At 39.2% G+C, this 27,345-nt stretch overlaps 1 protein-coding gene across 1 annotated transcript in view; it reads right to left on the bottom strand.

Moving 5' to 3' along the window:
* Positions 1 to 1,037: 1,037 nt before the first annotated feature.
* Positions 1,038 to 27,345, bottom strand: part of LOC135211972 (membrane-associated tyrosine- and threonine-specific cdc2-inhibitory kinase-like) — a 41,201-nt gene continuing 14,893 nt past the window's right edge. Inside the window, 7 exon segments of the mRNA XM_064245231.1 lie at positions 1,038 to 2,261; positions 2,424 to 2,592; positions 15,482 to 15,647; positions 16,916 to 16,929; positions 19,266 to 19,397; positions 21,836 to 22,028; positions 24,805 to 24,927. Coding sequence (XP_064101301.1) covers positions 2,024 to 2,261; positions 2,424 to 2,592; positions 15,482 to 15,647; positions 16,916 to 16,929; positions 19,266 to 19,397; positions 21,836 to 22,028; positions 24,805 to 24,927 — 1,035 coding nt within the window. The 3' untranslated portion in view covers positions 1,038 to 2,023.

Raw genomic sequence — 27,345 nt, forward strand, 5'->3', positions numbered from 1 at the left:
AAAACTATATTCAAATTACAAATCTTTACAAGCTGTAGAGTACTATTTTACATCACTGAGGTATATACAAAAATACAGTAATTTTTACTTATCTTCAAAATCAGAGGCAATTTACATCTTATAATTACTGACTAAATAAAATTTTTATAGTGGAAATGGGTACTTGATAAGCAAAGGCTTCACAACAATACAACAGTGTGAAAATAAAATTTTAACAAATGAGCCAGTCTTAACATATGGCTAAACCGTGAAGATTTTTTTGACACCATGTACCACTAACAAATTTAAATGGTTACAAAAATAGATTTCCAGTAAGTATTTAAAAAATTAACTTTTGTTTAAATACACTGAGCACATTGACTACGTAATTACTATTAGGGTCCTATTCCCAATTTATTATTATTAATCTAACCAAACCCATGGTTTTACACTTTCCTAGGAAAAGAGGAATGAAAAAGGAAAGATACGGTATTCCTTACACTTTAAAAAAAGAAGAAAAAAAAAAAAGTTATCAGCTCCTGTACATAAAACAGAGCCATTTATTCAGCTCCTGATTTAATTAGATTGTTACTTCCATGTACAGTAATTTTGATGCTACTCTATAAAAATTCTGTTAACTTAAAATGTAGTACTTACTGCATCCCTAAAAGCTGCAAATCTATGGTTACGTGTTTAACCTTGGAAAAGCATTTACTGCAGAGAAACTAGGTTACCTAACACTTGGTCAAAGAATCCTAAAACTATCTATTTAACTGACAAGAATAAATTAATTACCACCATAGATATAGCCAATACAAATCACAGTCAAATATATTCCTGTACAATCACAGTCATCTTCTTGTAGTAGTTTTGACCAAAGAAAAAGACTAAATATTTCTGCATGTCATAAAATGTTCAAACCAAAGTAATTTTTAATTTTCATTGCAAACCCACCATTTTACATGGAAGTTGATGAGGTACTGTATAAATATATAGCCACATACTGAAAACAGAAAATCACCAGTATATTTTATCTTAAAAAAAAAAAAAAAAAAGGGGGGGGGGGGGGGGGGGGGGGGGGGGGGGCACATGTCCTGCAATTGAAGTTTTCTTGTAGCAAACTAATATTTTAAAAATTACTTATGACTTGACAATTCCTTGTGTATTGCTTTCATGTATTGCACAAATTTTTACTGTTACCCAAGTACTAAAGCATTAGTTCCAGAAGTAGCTTCACCCATATTATAATGGAAGTGGAAAAAAAAAATTGCAATTTCTCTTTAAAAGTGCTTACCCTTTGAGTTGTGATGCTAAAGTTTGGCATCTAGTTAAACTGTCAAAAATATTCTAATTGTATAATAACTTTTACTATTATTAACAGATCGGAGAGAGAGAGAGAGAGAAATTTGCTTTGCAGTTTCATTTCAGATATAAATCATGCAAAGCTGAAAAGCTCATTTTATATAATGATGAATGTAAAAATCTCAAGAATGAATGACAAGTAACTTATGTATTGTGCTGCTATATACAGTTAAACACTAATTATACACAAAATAATCAATTATCAAGACACGTACTGAGGAACATGGCATTTTTTTGGTAAACTTAGGTAGAAAAGTACACTGGATTGTATATTAATACCAATCAAAGTAAACTTAGGTAGAAAAGTACAATGTATTGTATATCAATACCAATATAATCATTAAGAATTTCAGCCACTAAATGCACTGCAACTGATTTATAAACAAAAAATTACTTCCATTGTTAGCCAATTTAGTATAAAATACTCTACTTAAAATGTATGATGAAAATGTTTTGTACAACAAATGTAAAACAAACATTTTTCATAACTTTAATACCCATGACTTTCATGTAAGAAATATTAACAAGCCAAAGTTCATGGCAACTACACGCTGCATATTCAAAACTATTACATGTACAAGACTTTACACACATTGTGCTCCAAAATTGGTCTAGACTTTTGTTTAACTACTTTGTAAACTATTTCACTAACTAGCATATGAGAGATCACTATGCAAGCTATTCAGTCTTCATCAGATTCTGCTGCATTGAACAAATCTATCAAGTTTCTTGAAGTTAAATTCATGGGTGGGAAAGGATCCTCATCAACGACTGCCTCCCTTTTAGGACTGGGAGAATCACTGAATGACGAGGCAATACTTCCACTGTCATTTTTTAAATCAAAGTGCTTTTCAGTTTGATGAAATCCTCGTCGCCTAAGAAATGACGGTGTGTCAGCCACTCTTGGACTTGAATTAAAGCTGCAATATGTAAAATACCATTCATTAACATTGCTTCTATACAGTTAGAGCTGTGATAATAGTAACTGATATGACAGCATAGCAACTGAAAACAGCATCATGTAAGAAACATCATAACTGGAGCAATTATTTCATGCCAATTAATGCCATCTAATAACATACCTATTTCTAATTATGGGAGATGTTCTGATGGCTTCATTGCGCAGTTTGAAATGGTGGCCAATTGGGGTAGAATTTCCAAAAGGGTGCCCATGATAGTGATTTACTTCACTGCTTGAAGTAGATATGTCACTCAAGGGATGAGCAAGGCTGTGATCATCTAAGCCCTCATCTGAAAGAAAGGAAATAATTTTTTTCTACCCTCATGTAAAATATAAACCAAGTACCTTTAAATTCTAATTTATTTTATGCAATTTTCTGAAACAAAAAGTGTATTCCATGGTTTTCAAAATAACTGTGAGCAAAATGGAACCTTTAGTTTAGAAAGATGCCATGGTATTTTGTGAGCCAGAACCTAGAAAAGCAATACGCTCGCTAATCACTGCCTTGCCATACAACTACCCCTACCATCAATGAAAAAATCCCTAAAACAAGGCAGAAGGGTAATTAAGCTAAAAACCTGGCTGAAGTACTGGCAACACCACTGGAGCATTCAAAAGTTGCAAAAAAGTAGTAGTCTGACTAGAATGATCATAAACATTGCCTGGAAAAGTTTTAAATGACAAAAAACCAAATTGAATTTAATACATTTTTAATCCTTTAAATTTAAATTAACTATTATAATAATGAATTATGACATGACTAGTTAGTTGAGTAGGTACAACCTGAATGAAAAGTTCTTGTAATTCTCCACAATTAATATTCCCACTGCATATGTGGACCCAGCAATACATATGTCAACCTCTGTTATTTTGTGTTGAAGAGGTGACATTTAAAATGAACGGTCCATCCATGAATACACAAGACTTATTTTCTACAGTCTTATTTTCTACAGTAACTAAAATTCTTAATTTTTTGTACTTATCAAGAGACAAACTTATGCTCAGTTACTACTTACAAAGGAAGGAAGTCTGTATTAACTTTTTTGAAAGGGCCAAATGGAGATACATAACCCTGACGGTGGGAACTTAAAACTTTTCACAGTAAGGAATGAAATCCTGAAACTTGACCAAGCTTACCGGTAATGCCACATTTCATTTGGGGAGTAAGGATATTTGTCACCACGACCAAAAAGAATCTACAGTATACTGCAGCATACAGACTAAATTGGCCACAAGAAGATCATGAGCAAAGACACCCCCATGAGAAAATCTCTGCACATAAAACAGTTAGAAGCTGTTTGATATATCCAACACCACATTAACAACTGAGCAAACACATCCCTTGTAAGAGAGATGTATAGTGATGGTTCTATTATCTAGTTTATGACTGATTACTATATTTAACAGGTGTCGCAATATCAATGGCTCCAAATACTGAAAGAAACAATGTTAAAATTTACTTATACTAAACATTTCACAACCACATTTCCATATGCTTTGATAAAAATGATCAAGTCATGAAATAACATTAGTAGAGCCATTACATATAGTACACTGTGACATAACACCCTCAACTTTATAGTACCTGACTAAAAAATGTACTTATTAGTTAGTATAAAAATATCTTTTATGATAAAACTTAAAAGCACGCTTAAAAAAAAAAAAAAAAAAAAAAAAAAAAAAAAAAAAAAAAAAAAATCAAAAAAAAAAAAAAAAAAAAAAAAAAAAAAATACTCTGTATATGCAGTCCCCGAGTTTCGATGATTTCGGCATACGTCTATCTAATTTTATGACACCTAAAAATATAAGCAATCTGTCTCCAACTTAAGGTGAAAATCTAAAGTTAAGGCAAAGTTGAGATATAATATAAATTTTCATAGTAGAATTTATTATTTGGATAATTAACTACTGTTAAATTAGCTATATCTCCCTGCCCATTAGGCGAGTCGGCCTTCAAAAAGAAAAAAGAAAAAAAACAACTAGAGTGGCTGCCCGGATGACTGCGTTGATTTCTTCTCAAAGGAAGAATGAGACATCTACCAAGAGCATTGGAAACTCTGAAAAGTATTGCCCTGAGGCTACATGGGCTCAACAGGAGGACTAAGCAATTCTTGAACATGAAATTGCTCAATAGAATTCAGAGTAGATACAAGGGGTAGGCCTATGAGTCTGAATTAGGCAAAATTTAGGGAAACATCCACTGCTCAAGCCTGAGGGCCAACAAAGTAGTATTAATCATTCGGCTGTCCCTGTTCATCTACATGCTAGGAAGCTAAACGAGTGTTCCTTAAATCCACACAAAGTGCTAAACTTACGGATGTCAGGGCCCTTGTAGGCAGTTGTTCTTCCTGAATCCCCAAATGCTAAAAAACTGTCACTTCCACAGAATGGATGATCAAACCAAGATGTTGTTTCATTTCACTCAAAGCAGCAAACTTCCCACAGACTTTGTTTCTGACCGGGAATAAACCTGCTAAGCATCCTATCTTTCAACTGCCCTGACATCTAAAGTTTTACCAGGTGTAGTTGACCATTCTATGATGCATGCCAAAAGGAAAAAGACCAAAACTTGGACTTAGGTTTAAGAACCAAATGGACGATTCCTGGTTAAAGTGTCCCTCCTACAGTCCTGGAGCCAAAGTTGGTTCTGGATTACTTACAAATTTCATGAAAGTTATTTGTAAGTCGTAATTCTTACGCTGAAACCGTATTTGTTCGTATACAGAACAAACCTTCGGTCTTTAACATTAGGATTTACTAGCACCAAGCTGGAAACCGGTAGAATTAAAATTACACTTGTGAGATCCAGGGACTATTGGCATCTATACCAGGTCACGGGGCATGTATACCCAGAATGCCCACGGCTACCTGTGACCCACCAGTTATTTTCCTACCGCCTTTAAGATAAGACGTGTTACTGTCTATCTGATTTAAAGCCGGTTTTTCAGTTTGCCCGTTCTTTATCCATTTCATTTTTCATTTCTTATTACCTTTTCTTTCTCCGAGTGTGCTCAGTGTGAGGGAAGAGTGTATAAGTGGTATGATGGAGAATTTTGCCTCAACATCGGGATCGTCTACCGTTTCGAAGAGGACAAAGGAAATGCCCAGGAAATCAGTGGCTTTCCATGTTCTAGGTTCCTAACTTCGGTGTCGACGGATCCTCATCCAACGTGTAGTAGGTGCAGGGAAAATGTATGTACGATTACTAATCCATGTTCTGTTTGTCGCGGTTGGTCGGTGGAACAGTGGAAGAAGTTCTATGAGAAAAGCCAATATAAAAGGAAGGTGGTGACGCCATCTTTGGATGACCAACCTTACCGGCTTCTTTTGCATCGGTAATAAACCAGGCTGCTCCATATGTTTCTCCACCTGCTTTTGATTTGTCTGCAATACCCTTCCGGTTTTTCCTAGCGGTTCAGTTATCGGAAACGGTCAGGAGGGGCCTTGGGTAATTTTATAAATAATATGCACTCTCCTTTGTTCCCAGCAAGTAGAGGGGGAGATCCGCCATCTTTGTTCAAGGCTCCTGCTCCTCAAGCGCATAGGTTGGATGGTATGTGGTCAGCGCTAAGCCTACCAGGCGTACCAAACCTTGGATGGTCTGCTTGCGCATTATATGGCGTCACTTGGGTTCCAAGCATCGCTGAATGTTCATCATCCCCCGGGCTTGCAATTTATGGGAATTAATGCCGCGGGCTACGCCATCAAACTCAGTGTTTACAGCGATGCAGAACGTGGGAGCTAATTTGGCAGCAAACGTGCGGTTGCCAGCAGAAACCTCTCAGTCTCTCCCTACGAGAGGGATGACGTTCACAACATATGTCACACACCGATATGGCAGGGGGGGGGGGGGCGTGATGACGTCACAGACTGCTTCTCGGCCTATTTCGCTGCTCCCAGACGCTAATACGCCTTCTGACCCGTCAATGCAAACTGTAATGCAGAAATTACAGGATATAGAGAAGAGAATGAATAAGAGAGACAAAAAGAAAGTGTGATTCGCCTTCTTCGTCTTCTTCCTCTAGTTTGGCGTCATCGCTAAGTCCAATAACGTCACGGCGAGCTCCAGTCAAGCGTTGGAGGAGGATTCGGGAGTTCCTGGCGGATCCTCGGGCTAAGAGAAGAAGAATCATTTCTTCCTCATCTTCGGACCAAGACTGTCATATCCAAGTCAGCAGGAAGGTCGGGAAGTCAGTGGCTATTAAGCACAAGGTTAGCAGACGAAGCCGTTCGCAAGAATCCGAACAAGCGAGAGAGGCGACGGCTGACGGACTAGCGGCCGATGCGGAGTTGCCAGTTCGGATCGCAAAAAACTACGATTACCGCTGGTAAAATCGACGTTGGCGGCGAAAGGTGCAGCAGAGGATAGAATGCAGGTCCAGTTTCGCCCGTAAAAGGCCGTTCAAAATACGTACAAAGGACGATAAGGCTCCTATTAAAAGTACGAAAAATAGGGAGTTGGCAACCTCGGCGGATACGTTCGTGGAAGCAGTGTCCGTCTGGATGAAAGGTCGAGGCCGAGTTCTCCGACGCTCATAAACAATGCCAATACTAATAGAGACGAAGTTATATCTGTCTTAAGGGAGCCTTCATCTTGGAGATCTAGACGAGATTCTCGCTCTAGATCTGTGAGCAGAGAAAGAGTGAGGCACTTTCGTTCCCCCCCTGCTTGACTATCCGGGATCGAGCCAACAGCGGCCAGCAAAGATCAAAGAGACCGCGGCGTAGGGGCAGGCGGCCGTGGAATTCCGGCCGTCTGTCAGAAGATAGGGGCGAGACAACATCCCTTGTGACGGAGAATGGTACATTAAGAGACGGAGGAAGGAGGAAAACCCAAGAGTTTCTGGCCTCGTATGCAGAGGTGATTAATTTGATTCGTTCAATTCAATAACCTTTCGGCGGAGAAGACAGAAACACCGGCCAGTATGCTTCCGCCTGGAATTGACATGGCATTTGGATTAAAAAGGGATACCAAGGTGTCCGTATGAATGCCTTGTTCGAGTCATGCGGAGTCGGTCTTGCAACACGTAAACAAAAGATTGCAGGAAGGGATAATTCCTTAAGATATAATAGATCATTTAAATTTATTTCCCTCCAATGATAAAGCAAAGGAAATATTATACGACACCGAAGGTCCCTTTGCTGTCTAGACAAGTGAATCCTAATGTTGTAAGATTAAGGCCTGGATTAACCTTGGATCAGGTTAAAATGGAGTGCCCTTCGATGACGTACCAAGAGGCTGCTACGTTAGAAGCAACAGCTTCTTCTGTCTTTCAGGCTGCTTCTTGGTTAGACCTTTGGTCAACAGCAGTGGCGAAGATTGCATCCTCGGAAGTTACAAGAAAAAGTAGTGGATGAACCATTGTTCATTAGATTACTACAGTCAGGTTCCAAGGCGATTGCGTACCTGACAAACGTTAAGTGCCAATGTTGGGCAAATATCCTGCTAATGAGCGGAGAGATGCAGCGTTGGCTAGACTAAGCCGCAATGTGGATTTGGATTCCCTGTTAGCAATGAGGAATGGGGATATCTTGGAGTCGCAACTGCTGTTGCCAATGAGGTCATACTGGAAGAGGTGATAGATAGAAGAAGGATGGACACTAACGATAGGTTGGTGCAACAGGCAGTTAGGAAAACGTCTAACAGTCAAGCTACTCCTTTGGAGGGAAGACAGCAGCAAATGTCTCGAAAGAAGACAGTGAGACATAACATCCCTAATAGTCACAAGACCCTCTTCCCCAAAGAGGCTAACTCATCGGCCCTTTCACAAATAGAAAACAAACAGAGGAAGGGGCAATAGGGGAAGAGGGAGAGGCTCAAGAAGATAGGATGGGCGCCTCTCATCACTCGGCCACACCAGTGGGGGGTTGCCTGGCAAATCACTGGAAGGTGTGGCAGGAACTAGGGGCAGAGCAGATGGGTGGTGGATGTTCTCAGGATCGGGTATTTGATCCGTTCGAGGTAACCCCGCCCCTGACAGATCAGCCATTACCCCACGTCGCTTATGCCCACAAATCTCAGAAGGCCATTATTCTTCAGGACGAAGTGAAGAAGATGATGGAAAAAGGAGCTGTGCAACAAGTATGCTGTCCGTCAAAAGCTTTCTACAGCAGGATTTTCCTGGTACCCAAAGCCAACGGGGAGTGGAGGACAGTAATAGACCTGTCAACGCTGAATCTGTTTATAAGGAAAACCAGTTTCAAGATATAAACTCCAAAAACGGTTCTACAAGCAGTCAGGATCGGAGACTTTATGCTGACAGTCGATCTAAAGGACGCATACTTTCAGATACCAGTCCATCAGTCTTCAAGGAAATTTCTCCGCTTCAGTCTTGCAGGGAAAGCTTTCGAATTCAAGGTCCTGTGCTTCGGATTGACAACGTCTCCTCAAGTTTTTCAGAGTGTTCACTCTCGTGTCGACGTGGGCGCATGCTCAGGGGATCAGGCTAATAAGATATCTGGACGATTGGCTGTGATAGCAAAGTCCAGGGAGAAATTGCTCAAGGACAGGGCGACCCTCCTGCAGCTTTGTCCCAGCCTAGGTATTGTGGTAAATCAGGAAAAGTCGCAGTTGGATCCAAGTCAACGTTTGGAGTATCTGGGAATGGTTATAGACAAAACAGCCAAAGTATTCCCGACAGACCAAAGAATAGAGAAATGCAAACAGGTGGTGAATGCCTTTCTGGGAAAACAGACACAGCCAACAAGACAGTGGCAGGTGGTGCTGGGAAATCCTAACCTCCCTGGAGAAGCTAGTACCACAAGGAAAGCTACACCTTCGGTCCCTACAATGGAGGATGAAGGAGTTTTGGTCACCAATAGTAGATCACCCATACGAGCAAATTCCCTTGTCGGCAGAAGTGAGGAAAGACTTGCTGTGGTGGGTGAACGACGACAATCTGACAGTGGGTGTCCCCTTTCAACAATCCTCTCCAGAACTCTTGCTGTTCTCGGGATGCGTCACTAGAAGGCGGTGGGGAGCCCATATGGAGGAGTTGATGGTGTCAGCAAAAATGGAGTTGCAAGTACAGAGAACTCCATATAAACGTGCTGGAGTTAAAAGCAGCGTTTCTAGCTCTACAGGAATTCAGGGAGAGAGTAAAGGGACACTCAGTGGTATTGATGTCAGACAACACCACAGTAGTAGCTTATATAAACAAGCAAGGAGGCCTAGTTTCTCGGCAGTTACATGTGATGACAGTTCAACTTCACCAGTGGGCTATAGAGAACCTGGTAGACAATCAGGGCCAGATATATTCCGGGAAAAAGAAACATAGTGGCCGACAAGTTGAGCCGCAGGGATCAGATTCTGGGAACGGAGTGGTCCTGCACCAACAGGTAGTGGACAGGATGCTCATGTTGTGGCAAGGACCGATCATAGACCATATTCGCAACCAGGTACAACAAAAGTTGGAAGTGTATTGTTCAGTAGTCCCAGACGCAGAGGCAGTAGCAGAAGATGCGCTACAACACCCCTGGGACAATCTGGACGTGTACGCATTTCCTCCATTTTGTCTAATCCGTCAGGTCTGAACAGGGTAATGCGGTCTCAGAACCTCAAGATGACCCTGGTAGCCCCGTTATGGCCGAAAGCAGAGTGGCGTTTCCAGACCTACTGGAACTCCTAGTAGATGTGCCGAGAGAGTTACCCCCATGGAGCAACCTACTGTGTCAGCCGCACATGGAGAGGTACCACCAGTCGGTGAAGTCCCTATCGCTTCACGGGTGGAGACTGTCAAGTATCTCCTCCGAGCGAGAGGGTTTTCGCAGAAAGCAGCAATTCAGATGGCAGGAAATATCAGAAAATCATCTGCGACAGTATACCAAGGAAAGTGGTCAGCATACTGTGATTGGTGTCGTAGAGGAACTTATCTCTACTCGGTACCACTATTCAGCAGTAGCAGACTTTCTGATATATCTCAGAACAGAAAAGCATATGTCTGTATGCGCAGTGAAGGGGTACAGGGCGGCTCTAGCCTCAGTCTTACGAATGAAAGGAGTGGACATTTCGTCTTCATGGGAGTTGGCCATGCTGATGAGGAGCTTTGAACAGTCATGCCCACCAAAGGAGCTAAAAGCCCCAGATTGGGATCTGACCAAGGTACTGAGTAGTCTGACAAAACCCCCCTACGAACCACTAAGGCAGTCCAAGGATAGGAGCCTGATCCTGAAGACAGTCTTCTTATTGGCCCTGGCTTCAACCAAAAGGGTGGGGGAGCTACATGGCCTGTCATATCTCATAAAGCACTCGAGAGGTTGGAGGTCAATGGTATTTGAGTTTGTCCCAGAATTCGTGGCCAAGACCCAAAACCCAAACAATAGTAGACGGCAGATTCGACTCCTTTACCATACCTTCCTTGGCAGACTTTGTAGACAATGACAAAGATGAGATGACTCCTGTGCCCCGTCAGGGCACTAAGGGAGTACTTAAGGAGAAACAAGCATCTCAGGCCGGCGGTGCCGGAGGTTGTTCGTAAGTACAGGACGGAACAAGAAGGAAGTGTCCAGGAATACAATATCGTTTTGGCTAAGGGGGAGATGATCAAAGATGCTTATATGGCGCAGAAGACAGAGGGTCAGATAGCCAGGTGGGAGCTAGAGCTCATGACATCAGGGGCTTGACTGCTTCTCTGGCATTTAAGAAGAACATGTCTGTGGATAGAATTCTGAAAGCTGGTGTGTGGAAACGCCAAACAACTTTCACCTCATTTTATTTGAAAGACATTGCCCATAGATCCTTGGACACTTTTTCCTTGGGTCCAGTGGTGGCGGCCCAACAAGGTGATAGCTCATCCAGTGCCCCCTCGGGTCAGTTTGCATCTAGCCTAAGATGAAGGTATGAAAGTAGAATGAATGGGATGACTGGTCTTTTTTCTTTACTACTTTCTTCACTCCCTTTAACTTCGGGCAATATGAAGGAGAGTACCGTCATGTGCTGGAACGGACTAGATGCAGGTGAGGTGGTCAGCCATACTGTGAAGCTATCTTAGGTTATGATATACTTTTCAGTAGCAACACACCCCTCTGGATAATAGGGAAAAGAGGGGTGAAGGTGGATCCAGTTGCAAGGGACAAGAGTAAACAATAGAATGGTATCTACACCCAGTGGGGGAAAACCAATAGATCCGCTTATATCTTTGGTTCTAGGTTCATTGTCCATTCTCTTAGAATTTCCTCCCTATATATTCGAAAATGGATAAGGTGGCAAACTCCCAGTCAGTTGTAGAGACTTACCTCCCTCCATAAGTCTATCCTAATGTTAAGACCGAAGGTTTGTTCCGTATATGAACAAATACCAAATTTGTAACTAATTGTTATTTTTCATAACTAACAAAACCTGAGGTCTTAACAGGTAAAGGCCCACCTCGAACCACCCCTCAGCAGTCTAAACTGGGTTAGAAATATAACTGGTGGGTCACACAGGTAGCCGTGGACATTCTGGGTATACATGCCCGTGACCTGGTATAGATGGCCAATAGTCCCTGGATCTCACAAGTGTAATTTTAATTCTACCGGTTTCCAGCTTGGCACTAGTAAATCCTAATGTTAAGACCTCAGGTTTGTTAGTTATGAAAAATACAAATAGTTACAAATTTAGGTATATTAATTGAGCATGATTATCTGAAAATACGGAAGGCCATGTTTCCTAATGAGGAAAAGCCCTTACCATATAGGAAGTTTCTTTCTGGTTTAAAATCTTCAAGCAGCACATGCCTATTCATCTTGACCGACAAGCATGCATAATTAAATATCATCCCCACATCACTAGATAAGAATGGGGATATAAAGAATTAACAATGTAGTGCATAGAAATTGGGCCAGAAGAAGCAACAGGTCCTTGGCCTTTGGAATACTGTTGACAGAGTGGGCTAACTGAAAAAACTGATTCAGTAGATGTGTCTTGCTCCTAAAGTCGACACCATCTACCAATGGGCAAAAAAAAGTTTCCCTACACATAACTTATATAGGGCTGCACACTAACCCAAACAAAGTGCACAGAACAGCAATACCTTCTAGTAAAAACCTATTGAAGGAACTTGAATGACTGGAAGTATGGTAAGTGGAATGAATACATTCTGTATGTGTACCACAAGTCTGACCATTCTTTGTAAGCACTAAAAACACAGCTAGAAAACCAACAAGTATATGGGCAGACATTACTGTTATTCAGTCTCCAAATATTAAAGAATATCTCCAATTACTTATGGCATCTTCCTAAAGAATTACCCTTGGACCATCATTCCCTCTATATACAATCTCCTACTAAAAGACTTATGAGAGATCTCTGCTGAAGACAAGGGAAGCTATAAGAGGGAGAATAAACCAGTGGACAAACAAAAAGAATCACAACTTGCTTTCACCGTTTCCACCATATAACATACTGGTCCCAACTCTCTCCATGCATGTTAGGAGGTTGCAACTGTCCATATCCCAGAACCTGAATCTGCACTTATCCCCGAAAGGTATAAAATAAGACTACCAATAGATAATCCCGAGCTGCATAATCAGACAGGAAGCGAAAGCATTCTCACTTCTTCCAAACAGAGTGAGTATAAGCATGAGGACATTACCCTGCAGCATCAGAAATGAGTTACTAGTTTCCTCGCTAAAAACTCCCCCTCCCCCGGGTGGGTTGGCGTCTCCACCTCTCTAAGAAGTCGCAGAGACAAGACAATGTAAATAAAAGATAACTCAAGTTAGACTGAAAATCCATCAGCATGTCTGTCAGTCTCGAGTTCATGTCCCCACAGGAAAGAGAAAGAAAGTGAACCTCCTATTACAGACGGTTAAAGGACCAATAAGTCTTGTACAGCAAAAGGCAGCCTTCGGCTCTCCGCAACTTTGAAAGACAAGACAAGTCAAGGCAGACACAAAGGGAGATTGTGTCCGAGAACGAGAAAAGTTACGAAATGCTCTCAAATTGGAGAAAGCATTGGTTCTCTTCTCCAATATTTAGTGCGCGCCAAAATACGCTAAGACAATTAAGATATATTCTCTATGTGGCCTCAGCAAGGCGTAGTGTGGCAACAAATGCCGACCGGCCCACAAACGAGTTCCTCCCAATTCCATTCAAATCCCTTCTTCGTCATCGGGTGCGACGGAAGGAGACAGTTGCCGACTGGAGGTAAACAAAGAGCTTAAAGGATTGCTCTTTCTCTGCAACCCTTGGCAACAAAAGGCGACACTTGTCAATAAGAGGTGACAGCAGCTAAGTGCTGTAACGAATCCACCACGACTCAATGAGAGCAAGAAAGTTTAGGCTGCTCGGGACTCGGCCAAGTTCACACTCGGCACGAGTCAACTGCGTTCACACGAGTCGACAATGTCCACAGCAGGGTTCCGACTTTCCAGATGTATCAGACCAAATTATCGTACCAAATCTCTTCAAATTATTGAATTTGATTAATAATCATTTATCGTACAGAGGGTCAAATTATCAGTACGAGTACCGATAATTATCGTATGTCTGGGAACCCCGGTCCGCAGTCCGCACGAGTCGACAGAGGGAGAGAGAGAGAACGAGGCGCCAAAAGTGAGAGGCGGTGGAAGAGGAGTTACAACAAGGCTCCTGCCTCATCCAAAAGCGATCGTACATACTTGAAAGCATTCCTATATGAAACTAAGTTAGAAATCTCTGAAGCTAGAATATCTAACTCGGTGAGAACTTTACATACTACAGAGTGTAGACTTGAAAGAGAAACATTAATCGAGGCAGTAACAAGAGATTTACCGATAGCCGAAGAGGAAGCACGCAAAGAACAAAAACAAGCACTACGAAGAAAAGGGAACATGCTAGCATACAAGAATTTAGAATAGCCAAAACATGAGAGATAAACAGTCGACCGAGTCGACATATCTAAACGTGTAAAACTCGCTAGATACATTATCATCTCAATAAAATGTCTACACCTATATCATATATTATTAAGTCTATGCATGCTAACACCTCAAACTAGGTGTTGAAGACGTCAGAATGCGCCTACAGAGCGAGCATTAACGCTTACCGAAACGGTCCTTATGTGAACTCTTTAACGGTCCTTTGGAGAACGCTTTAAACGAGATTCAGACCATGAAAAGGGCGAAGTAGGTATTGGAGGGCACAGAATCCCATCGTCCCGAGAACCAACCCGGTTCCCTGGCAGCAGACGTTTCCAACTGTCGCAGGGCAGTCCTATGCTCAGGCTATGTACAGACGAGGGCACCAACACCTTACTTCTAACAGGGAACACGAAAATGAGCGCACACTGTATTAGAACTAAAAATAGGTCGATGTTCTAACTTCTCGTTACGCTTTTCCTGAACTGAATGGGGAGCAGAAGGTGGAGCTACAATGGAAGTCAATACTAGCCTACTAAAATGCCTAGTCTATATCTGACATATTCAGGCCTAAATTTTTTCAGAACATTCTTCACATCTAGTAGTTCCAAAATCACACCCTGTACCCCTGCTAGTACAAAGGAATGTTGATCAACTTTCAATTTCACCATCCTGGTTACACCAAAACATTCCTACATAGCCTGATGCTATTGGTTTTACTTCCGGTGGAAGATATCCTAGGAAAATGAAATTACAATAATGTAAACAGGTGTTAAAACAGCCAAACTTCATAGAATATCAACAATCGCCTAGCTGCAATGGCGGCAAGGAGAATTCTGACAAGAGCTAAAACATTCGAAACACACCTGGTGGAGAACAGGTAAACTAGACAGTCATCCGGGCAGCCATTCAATTTTTTTTTTTTTTTTTTTTGTTTTTTTTTTTTGTTTTTTTTTTGAATGCCGACTCACCTAATTGGCGGGGAGATATAGCTAATTTAACAGTAGGTAAGATTCATCTCAAATAATATTAATATAAACGTGTCTTTTGTGGCATTTTTTGTTTATTTTCACACAAATTCATTTACAAGCCTTGATACTACTTGAAAAAAGTTTAATGAGCACAATAACTGAAAAGCTTAGAGTTTCTTACCACTAATGGTAATATAATAGAGCATTTATGTATTGATTATGTGATGTCATCAGAATTAAAATAAAATTTTAGTACAGCAATTCACTTATTCAGAAATTACAAACTTTACTGATGTTTTACAAAAATGGAACAAGGTAACCACAGAACCTACAAGTGAGCTACTACATAATTAACTATTAACAGAAAAATTTATGCTACAAATGTACTTACCATCTGAATAACCACTTGCAAAATCTGACTCTGTTATCTTTGAATTATCAGGCAAGCTACCAGAGCTAGTTCTCTGGCAGACACTTAAGAAGGGACGTGTAAGGAACATAAGCATTACAGAAATGTACAACCAAGTCTGCATCATCACTAATCTGGCCTTCATTACCTGTAACAATAAGTTGAATCTAATTATTTAAAAAATGTAGCAAAACAAGAATTACACAGTTCAGTTTAAAAGGTAACAAATATGGCATCTACTCCAAGTCTACAAGAAATCTTAAGAAAATCATAAAATATGATATTGTTAGTATACAATAGAGTTTTGTACATACTTACTGGCAGATATATACTTAGCTGACGTCAGAGACGTAAGCTAAGTATATATCTGGCAGGGAAGTTCATGTACAAAAAATATGTATTCACAGTACCCCACTAAACATAGAGTTCAAATCCACTTAGCCACAATATTTTAGCATATACAATATTCAAAATGCATAAAATTCCATAAAATTGGCAGTCACATCTTTCTAAATCTAGCAGAAACCCTTGTGGACAGAGGCAGCATACTATAAAACCCAAGGAGGCTCCAAAGCAAAAATAAGTCAGCTAAGAGAGATGCTAAGGAAACAGTAATAATCAAATATGATGGAACTGTTTGGAGATGACAAGACTCCACAAATGCACTAAGCAAACTATCCAAATTTCAAAATTGAGTTCCTGCAGAAGAATAGGCACTTATCCTTCAACGGGTTCTCATTCTTGGCCATGTATGATGGGCCATGCATAAATACCCCTTTAAAATGCAGTATGTGGAACAATAAAATATTAAAAGAATATACAGTATTCACTATACTAACAAAAGGAAAAACAAAATTGCGCTACCTGTCAACAAATAAACAACTGCAGAGTCATTTTCAATTTTAGAAGTCCACCATTGGGTACTAAGTTATAATTTTAAAAACAATAAAATATTTTTTATACTCATATCACTATATTGTAGATGCTGACAAAATGGAAAAAGAAGGGAAAATGATGAAAGATTATTGTATTGTTATACAGTAACTACAATTTGTGCCATAATGCATAAGTACAGGGTAGTATATTAAAATTATTATTGTAAAATTACACACATTTCAATAATTGCAATATAATACTGCAATCATGCAGAGAAGGATTACTCCGTCACTTGTAGGTTTAACCTGTGGCCAGGAATTGAATCTCAAACAATGCAGCCTGAACCAGTGTTATCTCAGAATCAAAGAATTGAATGCTAAAGAAATCTCTGAAGAAAGACCAGGTACTCTTCAATTCCGCTCATCTAATCTGGAGGGTTTTTTCTTATCAAGCATGCTACAGTTGTCTCAAACCATCTCTAGTTATGAAAGGCCAATAATATCCAACAGAGCCAGACAGCAGCTGGTTCACAGTTTCCACCAGTAGTAGGAAAACTTTAAGCCTGGAATGGAGAGCTGGAAGGTGAGAGTGATAAATGTTGACTCTGACTTCACATCCTCGCCAAACGTTTAGGTTGCCTTTTAAAGTTTGGTCAAGGATAAACAAAATCAAACATTTTTGATATGCATGAAACTCCAGAATTTAAATTGTAGGCTAGTCAGTCTCCAACATTGTGCCCAATTTGGCCAAAACTGACCACAGTATACTCTTCTTCTTCATTCCCACCCTTTATCCCCACATTAATGGGGTCCGGTTGCATGATTAACCGCCTTCTCCACTGCTTTCTATCAAGGTCATCATCCTCCATCAAACCTTTTCTCTTCATATCTTCTTTCACTATATCTCGCCCAATCTAACTGTTCTCCAGCCTTCTCGTTTCTTCTTCCTCTGAACAGGTTCCCCCCCAAGCCCTTGCTTCACCACACTCCCCGCCCGTTACATCCCACCCCCTCAAACCACATCCGCACATACCATTCTCAGTCATGGACTCGTCTTCCTTAATCCACCTCTGTAATCTTTACTAAGCCTGCCCTTCTTATTTCATCATTTTCCAATCTCTCAAGCAGCAATATTCCCATAATCCATCCCAGGATTCTTCTCTGTTTTCTGAAGCTTTACTTCCTCTTTTCTTCTTAAGAGCCCATGTTTTTGCTCTATACATTAACACTGGTCTTATCACTGAGTTATATATCTTGACTTTTAGCTGTTGGATCATCCACATACCACTCCAGCTACCTCTCTACCCCCATGCAGCTTTTATCCTACTGTCAACTTCAGCCTCACCCTGCCTCTTGGCTTAAAGTAGATCCTATTTAAACTTTTCTGTCTGTCTTATAATCGAGCCGCCGCTTTCTTGTATTACCATTCTGTCTGTATCTTCCTTACTGCTCAGCAAAACCTCTGTTTTATTCATTCACCTTTAAGCCACCCCTCTCTAAAGACTCCTGCTACTCTCCAACCCTTCTCTGTAAGTCCTCCTCATTTTCAGCAGTAATCACCAGATCACATGGCCGTACAACTCCCACAGATCTTTGTTCCTGATCTCTTCATTAAACATGTCCATGACCAGCACAAACAAAAATGGGCTTAATGCTGATCCCAGGTGTAATCCAACACTAACTTCAAAGTTTTCTGTTTCCCCAAAAGCTGTTATCACTTTTGTGCTTGTTCTCTTATATAACATCTCGACCAGCCTAACCAACTTTTCTGGGACTTTCCTTTTCCTTAAACACCAAAGCATCAATTCTCTTGGGAATCTATCATAAGCTTTCTCTAGGTCTATAAATACACAATAGAGCTCCTGTCCCATTAAAAACTACCACCCTTGTTGAATCCAATCATTAACAAAGACGCCTGTCTCCACTGTAACTCCTGTCTATACACCACGACTTGTTTATAATAGCAGAACTCTAGGCAAAAGATATCTTTCCATGGGACTACTGTTTTTTATTAGCTAGCTGTGAGCATGCCGTCATGTTTGCAAAGTTTTGTAAGTGTAAGAATATTGTTACACTTCTGATGTATCCACAATTGACAGTTGTTCAGTACATAATTTTATTTCAAAGAATTGCTGGCCACAGGTCGTAATTCTATTCCTGTCCAGGGACAGGCTCATGAAGTCTTTGTTAGCCTTCAAGCTCAATATGGAGATCTCTACCATCCTTAGGCCATGAGTACACGAGTCACTCAGTGGAGTCCGTGTGTGGTGGGGATTTGGTTTCCCAAAGGTTTCCATTCATTATAACCTATGTCAAGCACATGAGTGTCTGTTGCAAGTAACCACGGTGAAATGCCACCAATCCCTGCCACTGACCAGCGTACACGAACCACTGGCTAACGAGTCGTATACCAATAGTTGAAGTGAGCATACGTCATTAATTTTGCTCTTTTTGTTACTATTATACCATTGTTACAATCGATGTGGATAAATTTATTATTGAAATGAAGACTGACCATCATATGAGACATATGCTGCAATGACTACAGCAATAAAATTACAAAAGCCACGGCATGTGGGGAGATGTGTGATATCTTTGGCTTTAAGGAGATGAATTGTCCAGGAAAAAAAAAAGCAGGTATGTCCATGTGAACACCATGAGAAAGGATACTGGTAGAAGTTACAGTTGAGGTGGAGTTTCCTATGGGAATCAGAAACTTTGCCTACAGTGGCACAGAACTAATGGGTAGCCTCTTCCAGCATAGATATTTCCTGTTCAAAGGAAAGGACAAGTGTTGCCCATTCCTTTGTGAAGTACAGTAAAGAAAAGTTAATTACAGTTTTAAACTAAATAATATTATAGATTAACTAGATTACTGATTTTCCTACAACAATCTCTAAATCTTTTGAAGAAAGTACAACGACTGATACAAGGCAAGGCAAGTGATTGTTCTGCAGTCAACCTTTCCTTTGGGTTGGGATTAAGCAGCCCCTTCAGTACAAACTGCAGCTCGCTGGACAAGCCTGAAAGAGGACAAGAAAACCACTATGAGTTCATTGTGACTGACAGTAATTTATCTGGCATTACAACTACAGTACCATAACACTAACACTAACAATGACAGTAATATTTACCTACTTCTACAAACAAGAGCCATACACCATGCACCTAATTTCTCTTGTGGTCCCATCATTTCCCCACTTTTACTGCAATGCTCTTTACTAAAATGTGAAGTTACTAAGTGTAGCAGATGCATCTAATGGGGAAGGTTTTTGTTGAGCCTAACGAAAGTGCCGCATGAGAGACTGAATGTCTCGTGTCAAACTCTAAAGATTTCGGTCATTTAAAGGTGGGAGGGTCATAATCCCTGATATATTTTCCTTTTTGATTCAGCTATTCTTATAATCTATTCTAATTTTTCTTCTCTAAATGTAACCTTACATATCATTTAATAATAATGATTGCTTGCCACTGTGCAAATTGTAGACTTCCTATTATTTCTGTTTCTAACTTCTAAACTTTTTCTTGTATCATGAATGTCTGATAAATATTGTAAAGCACATAAAGATATTGGAAAATTTTTTTCATTATAAAATCTGTACATGCCAGTAAGAGTTCAGGAATTGTTTTCTTGATTACCTGTGGTATTTGTAATAGTATTAATATTTTTCTCTGTAGATTAAAATATTTAAAAGTTTTTTTTTTTAATATATAATAGCACTGTTAAAAGCTTAATTACAATAAGAACTTGTACCATGAAAAATATATTTAATTTTAATAGATTTTGTTAGAAATCAATGACAGTAAGATAAATTTTGGGGCTACAGTAATGGTAAAATTCGGGTATTAAAGCATAATAAAACTAGTGCCATTAATGAGGTCAGAGAATTCTGTTTTAAAGTTAGTCTTTTACTCTGTCTGGTAAAGAATTTGCTTACATTTAAACATGACTACTAAGATTCTTTAAATCTCCCTATATTATTGTACTTACAACTCAATGACCAGTTTTCCATTTACAATATAATACTTATACTAGAAGTTTATGATTCATGGCCTGAGTATTATGGAAAGGTTTTATTACAAGCATGGAACTGGTGGAGAGATGCGGGATCAAGAGATTGGGATCTCATAGCCTGAAATGTTTAGACGTGATGACAAAGGATGATGAGTAGTTAGTCAGAAAAGCAAGAGAATTTGGAGAAAGGGATGACTGAAGAGCTAGACCTGATGTAATCCAGACAGCGGGAGCACCAACAGAATAAATGGGTGAAGTAATTTTACACATCTAACCACATGAAGGGGAAAAGCTAACACAGAAATGTTTATAAGGATATCTATATTTAAGTTTAAGTTCATGTAAAACAATTACCAAACCAAATAAAAACTACAATGTTTTGACATAATTAATGAACACTAGCTTTTCTGCATTTTACACCAGATTCTTGCTCTAATTTTGGTAGTCAACTTATCCAGTGATAAAGGCCTAAAACTGAATTGCATCTCAGAATTTAGGAGGCTGACTTACACCACATGCAATGTATCAATAATTTTGTAAACCATAATTATTATTTTTTTTTTAAATAGAGATAGCCACATATCTAAGGGTAGGCAAACAGTAATCCAGTCAAGAGAGGGAGTAAATGGGCAGTAGCTCGCTCTGATTTGGGATAGAGGAAGAGATCACACAAATCCTTCACTTTCCCTTAACAATTTTAATTTTGTGTACATAATGGACCAATTTTACCTACGTCTCTTGAAGTGGGAGGGGTTAGAAGATGGCAGCTGAGGGGCTACTATACGCCTACTGCTTTAATGTTAAAACACAAGGACCTCGAAGCCTGCACCCTCAGCTTCCGACTAAACAAAATGGAGTCAGGCCTCTTTTTCTCATTTGTCTTGTCAAAGTAATTAATAATATAATAGACCTAGAGCATTTTCTGTGCTGAGAAACTACGACATCAACAATGAGATCACATGTTATTTACTTTACGATACCAAAGCACATATACTTGGTAAAATGAAAACAATGATCTCTACTATAGTCCAGACAAGGGCTAACAAATTAAGAACTAAAAGTATGGTTATACACGAGATAACATTAAGGTTAATTTCATATTCATAGAGAAATAATAGCACTGCACAAATTATCAAAACTAAAGCGAAATGAGAGTAAACAATGTACATCTAGAATGAATCTAGAAAAACTGAAAGGATATGAAATTGTCCTGACCCAAAGGGATGACCCAGATCTGAAATCCATTAACACATTACTAACATTATTACTTATAAAAAATCTATCTATACAAAGTTTCATGAAGGCAAAATGATTACACAAAAGCACTGAATAATTTTCACATCTCTATGGACACAGCATTAACCAATCAATTATTAACTTCTACACTTGCCACAAATACACTCACAAATTGTAACAGCGAAACGTGCAAAAATAGTAACAACTTACATGCAGCAGCAGGTGGCATTTCTCCCTGTCTCAGTTTTTGCCAAGCATCACCATGTTTTGGAAGATCAAGGTCTGTGGCCAATTCCAGAATGGTCATGCCCAAACTAAAAATGTCAGCTGGTGGTCCAAAATCTAGATCTAGAATCTCTGGAGCCAGATACTTCGGATCACCTTCTATTTCTTCCCTCTCTCTCTAAAATGAGTAAAAGAATTATTAGAGATAAGGTAAAATGCTCAACCTCAGACTCTATTTCTAATCAGATTTAACCATTATAATATTTCTTGTTACCAAATGTGTTGGATTCATATGTCCAAGAGTTTGTAAAACACTTTCCAAGGGATAAGTTTTTTAATGGGGAGTGACAGGATTTCCTAATAAATGCTGGGAGGTGATAGGATTTCCTATAAATGCTCGGGACGTGACAGGCTTTCCTATTAAATGCTGTTAGAATTGCTGAAAGTAAGGGCACATGTGATTGATGGGATACTATCAAGTAAAAAAAAAAAAAAAAAAAAAAAAAAAAAAAAAATTATTCACTAAAATCCCATCACTCCATACACAACCTAAAACAGCTATTAAATGTAAGTGTTGCGAACTGATAGATGCCATGTCAATTCTCTGGTTTATCCTTCATGATGAGAAAGATCTGGGGAAGAATATCAGCAATAACGAGTCTTTAACAAACAATTACATGTCAAACACAAGAAACTACAGGCAATCCACAGGTTAAGTCAGGTTCAGTTACATCGTCTGGACTTGGCGCTGTTAACCTCAATTTTTCAGCACAGTAAGTGCTATTCCCATTATAATTATGATGCTCCAGGTTACAGCAATTTTTGGCTTACTGCGTGCCACCACAGATGGAACCCCTGCCATAAACCACCGAAACGTTCTAACATATTTTTGGTAACTGGCTTTCCTGACAAAACCTGTGGGCATGAAAAGGTCATCATAGTTTACAGTGACAACAACCAAGACTGACTACCATCACTAACCAGATGTCTAGTCCTATCTTTTCTAGTATGCCAAGACTGCCCTTGGAGCTAGAACCCTGGTAAATGCCTGTGGAGTGGTGGCCAGTCCAAAATAACATACATTACCTTGATCTGAAACACATCCCCTACCAAGACAAAGCAGAACTTCTTGGAGTCCTAACGGACACTAACATAAAAAACAACCTCCCCCAGTCTGACAATATAAAAAATCCCAAACTGATATCATTGATGGGATCCATCACCCTGTCAGTTTGAAACAATGATGCAGCTGCAAAATTACTCTCTATACAATGTATATCTTTTTCCATCGGAGGCTTCAACTCTGTCTAGAACCTGGTACCTTTCTGAATTAAGACAAGCTTATGCTCCAAATTTTCCCTTGATCCCAACAAACAAGGTCTTATGTTCTGTCCTTTGTGGAGCAGTCTCATCTGGCCTTAGAAACATACATGCTTTTTGGTTTAAATAAGGGCTAGTGTGTTTCTTCCCCTATTTTCCATTATTATTCTCTACTTCATATTCCAAATTCTTCAAACTGTAAACTCTGATCACTACCGCATTACCATGTTTAAGGAATTTTCCCTCTCTTTATTCCTCCCTTCCAATCTCTCCAACTGCCCTTTTCCTTTGCCTTGATTACTGACAAGGGATAATTACTGGGACTGGAGTTGATTTCTCTGGACAACTGGAGGAGCATGGTCTAATCAACCAAATGGTTTTTAGAACTAAGATATTTAGGATTTATTTACTAATACCTTGGGGCAGATATTGTAGCAGGGACTAGCACTTTGTCAGTTGTCTACCAATATGGTTTATGTAAGATGTTTGTAACCTTTGAACTAAATAAACACCCTGGTATCTTTTCAATTTTCATTTTTTTATATAATAATAGATATTGATGATGTCTGGGTAGTAAGACTTCTTACATATTAACAACTTGCAAAAAGGCTTAGTCACTAATCTGGCAAATAACTAGATCAAACCAATTTCAAAACTAATTTCAAATCCCATCATGACAGTCCTTTAACAGTATTAAATGAAGGACAAAAAAGGACACAGTGAACCTGGCAAATTTTTTAATTTACTTGAGTATCACATAGTTTTCAGGCTAAAACAACTAACGACTCTACAATAATGGATAATTAAAAAATTTCCAACCCCTTTTCTATTCCAGTTCACTCCCTACAACCAACAACCCCTAAACATGTTTGAAAGTGATGTTGGTAAACCCAGCTGACTTCAACATACAGCCTGTAGTGAAGTTGGGTCTACCCATACTGATGAAAAATTTAGGAATACTGTAGTAATCAAGAATGGACAGAGTTCAAAATGTGACAAGTCCAGTATTCTACAGGCTTCCCTTTTTGCCCAAACATAACTATTATTTACTAGACTAGACTAGACAAACTGGCTGATGACAAGGAATAAAAAATTTTTTCATCTAAAAATCCATATAATCTACAGTTGAAATCACTTTAGAACAATGATCCAGGCATTTAACTATTATATAGGTTTAATACCTAGACAAGTGTACCACAGTATTTCTACAACAGAATTCATCTACCATACATTAACCAACAGTATGAGAAACTTAATTTTTTCAATGAAAAAATGTATAAACATGCTTAGTTATTCCTGATAGGAGCTTCCAGGTTACTGACTGAATTCCCAATTAATATCAATATACAGTAAATTGATACTGGTGAGTATTTTTAAGCATAAAACCTGAAAATTCTAAAATACAAAAGGATAAAGAATTAAATTGCAAAACAATTCTCGTTTACAGCAAAACAATTCAACCCCATCAGAGCTTACAGCTGAAAACCCCTCTATAACCCTTCATGATATTCATGCACTATTATACAAGCAAACTGGCTGATAATCAGCATTTATATTACATATATTTAATAAAAGAAGTTTTCTGTACTTCAATATATGCCTTCAAAATATACAGTAAAATTCTTTCACATTACCTGTGACATATCGATAACTAGCCCAAAGTCTCCTAATTTACAGAGCCCATCAAATCCAAAAAATATATTTTCAGGTTTGATGTCCATGTGAACCAACTGATGCTTGTGTAAATGCTGTACACCCTGGAAAAGGAAATTTTTTGTAACATGAAACAAGATTTATATTGCAAGCTCATCAAACACCTATCTACACTGCATTCATATCCTAAAGGTTAACATAGTCTATGCAATTTCTGGCAAGTCAACTTCCTCTGGTGAGTAAAAGTCATGAGAGTAAGTTGCTTGATTGCTGCGCAGCAGAAAACACTCAGATCAGCAGATCTGATTGTCAAAATGATACAAAACACCAAAGCAGTCTGAAGAACTGCCTTGCCTGTCCCCTCAGTGTACCCTAAAGAATTATTTTTCAAACTGTTTTACTGTGATACAACCCAGTACGCCCAATTGTAATGAAGTGAACATAAACTCTGTGAATTATATTCCTTTATCAACTAATGACATATGATAAACTCATATTTAAGGATGGAATCTATTCAACTGAATTACAATTTCTTTTAGAATCAGCAAGTCATTCACAAGAAGTATATCACAAGACATTTATCTATAAACTTCAGAATCTTGGAGATGGTGGAGAAATGAAGCTGCCTTTAGTCTCAATTGTAACATGGAGCAGATTAGTGAATGTTGTAGTCGGCGTGGTGCGAGGCTGAAGTCCAGTAAAATGAAAACACTGTTGATTACCAGATCTTACAGATATCCCACAGCATCCACGGAGGCTCTGCTGGAAGAGTCTGAAGCTTAAATTATTCTAGGTTTAACTCTTGAGATACATCTAATGAGTGTTAGCAAATGCCAAACATAAGTTATGTACTGTACATAAGGCCTCATATATCTACATATATCAGATAAAATCAATGCAACCCATTCTAGGTTATATGTCTTTCCTTTACTAGAATACTGTACTCAGGTGTGAATATCTGGTTCTGCCAGAGATTTATCCTGTTTAGACAGTGGTAGGCTTCTATTTACTAACAACATTAGTAGCTATGATTTGGACCATCAAAGGATGGTCTCTTGTTTGTCAATTTTTCAAATGTTTTATTTTAACAGAGATCTTTCATATTCGCAATTAATCCCTGATCCCCTTTTCCTGCCAAGAGTAATTAAATTTACTGCACATCAGCATAAACAAGCAGTAAATATACCTCGCAGCGGTGCAATTGGAACTTCCAAATTTCAAGCAAAGATGCTCTGTATTACTATCATACAATTCATCTATTTTTTAATCTGTCATTTTTTCTTTTTTAATTAGCGAGATCTCTTCTTTCTGTATTTTCCTTCACTTCCTCTTACTTCTTTTTATTTAACACCAAATTCTTTTGAAGCTTGAATTTTAAGTCAATGACCACTGTGGGATTGTTCCATAAGAACAGAGTTCATCTTCTGAATAATAATCATCATAATCTAGTATAGCAAATATTTTCAGCATTGTATTTTTCCTAACATAAAAACCTGTATTCCTTAGATAAGATTTAGCATGCAAAAGCAAGCTGGAATGGCAATTTAACTTTTGGAAAAAGCCCCACTCACTTGTTTATCTGCACTTCACATTCTGTCTATCAGCCCAGGTACTAGAATTTGGGGGTGGTTGAGGTGGGATGTAAATGTCAAGAACTCAGGTTTGTATGCTAGGAAAAATACAAAATATTTGAAAAATTTTCAGTTTGTTCCAACACAAATACAAAGCCTCTTTCTTTACACATGAGATTTACCCACTGAAGGACAGAGTTTGAGTACATCTCTGAAACAAATGGTATTTTTTCCCACCTGGGAATACCTTCCTGGTCTGGTAGAACAGAGAAAGGAATCCTGAACCTCCAGCTTGCCGAACATATGGGATGTTGCAACTGCTAAACTTCTGGGCATGAAAAATTAGTTTGCCTCACTATTTCATAAAGGCTTGGATGAATCCAATTGTGTTGGAGACAATAAAACTGCAAATGAAAATAAACAGGTTTGTTTCATTGTCGATTCCTCTATCTCCTCGTCTAGATAGAGCGGGGAACTTTCATCTAAGAATCTACAAATAGAAGAAAGACAGGGTATTCCTTTCACAGACACCAGCGCGACTAGCCAGTTCTGCGTGCGATGGTTCGCTACCTGCCTCTCCGCCCTACGAGAAAGATAAGAGAGAAAAAGGAGGAGACCAGTAACTCATGCATTCTCTTGACTTACCAATACTGTGTCCCCTAAGGGGAGCCAGATGAATTACACAACTTGAGTAGCCACCACAGGACCCAAGGAGAAATGTGTCCAATGTGTGAATATGGTCTGGTGGGACCATACCCAAGCTCATTAAGACCTCATGAGCTCTCACCTGGACCATGCGCCCATTAACCGGTCAGATGAAGAATATGCCCACTAGATCGTCTCATGAAGCCAGAAAATAGATTGTTCTTGGTCAAGCCAGTACTAATGAAGAGGCGTCAACACTCACGCACAAGATGCCAACTTCTCTGAAGGTAGTACTGCATCAACCAA

This window comes from Macrobrachium nipponense, chromosome 40 (assembly GCF_015104395.2).
Source record: "Macrobrachium nipponense isolate FS-2020 chromosome 40, ASM1510439v2, whole genome shotgun sequence".
Lineage (NCBI taxonomy): Eukaryota > Metazoa > Arthropoda > Malacostraca > Decapoda > Palaemonidae > Macrobrachium > Macrobrachium nipponense.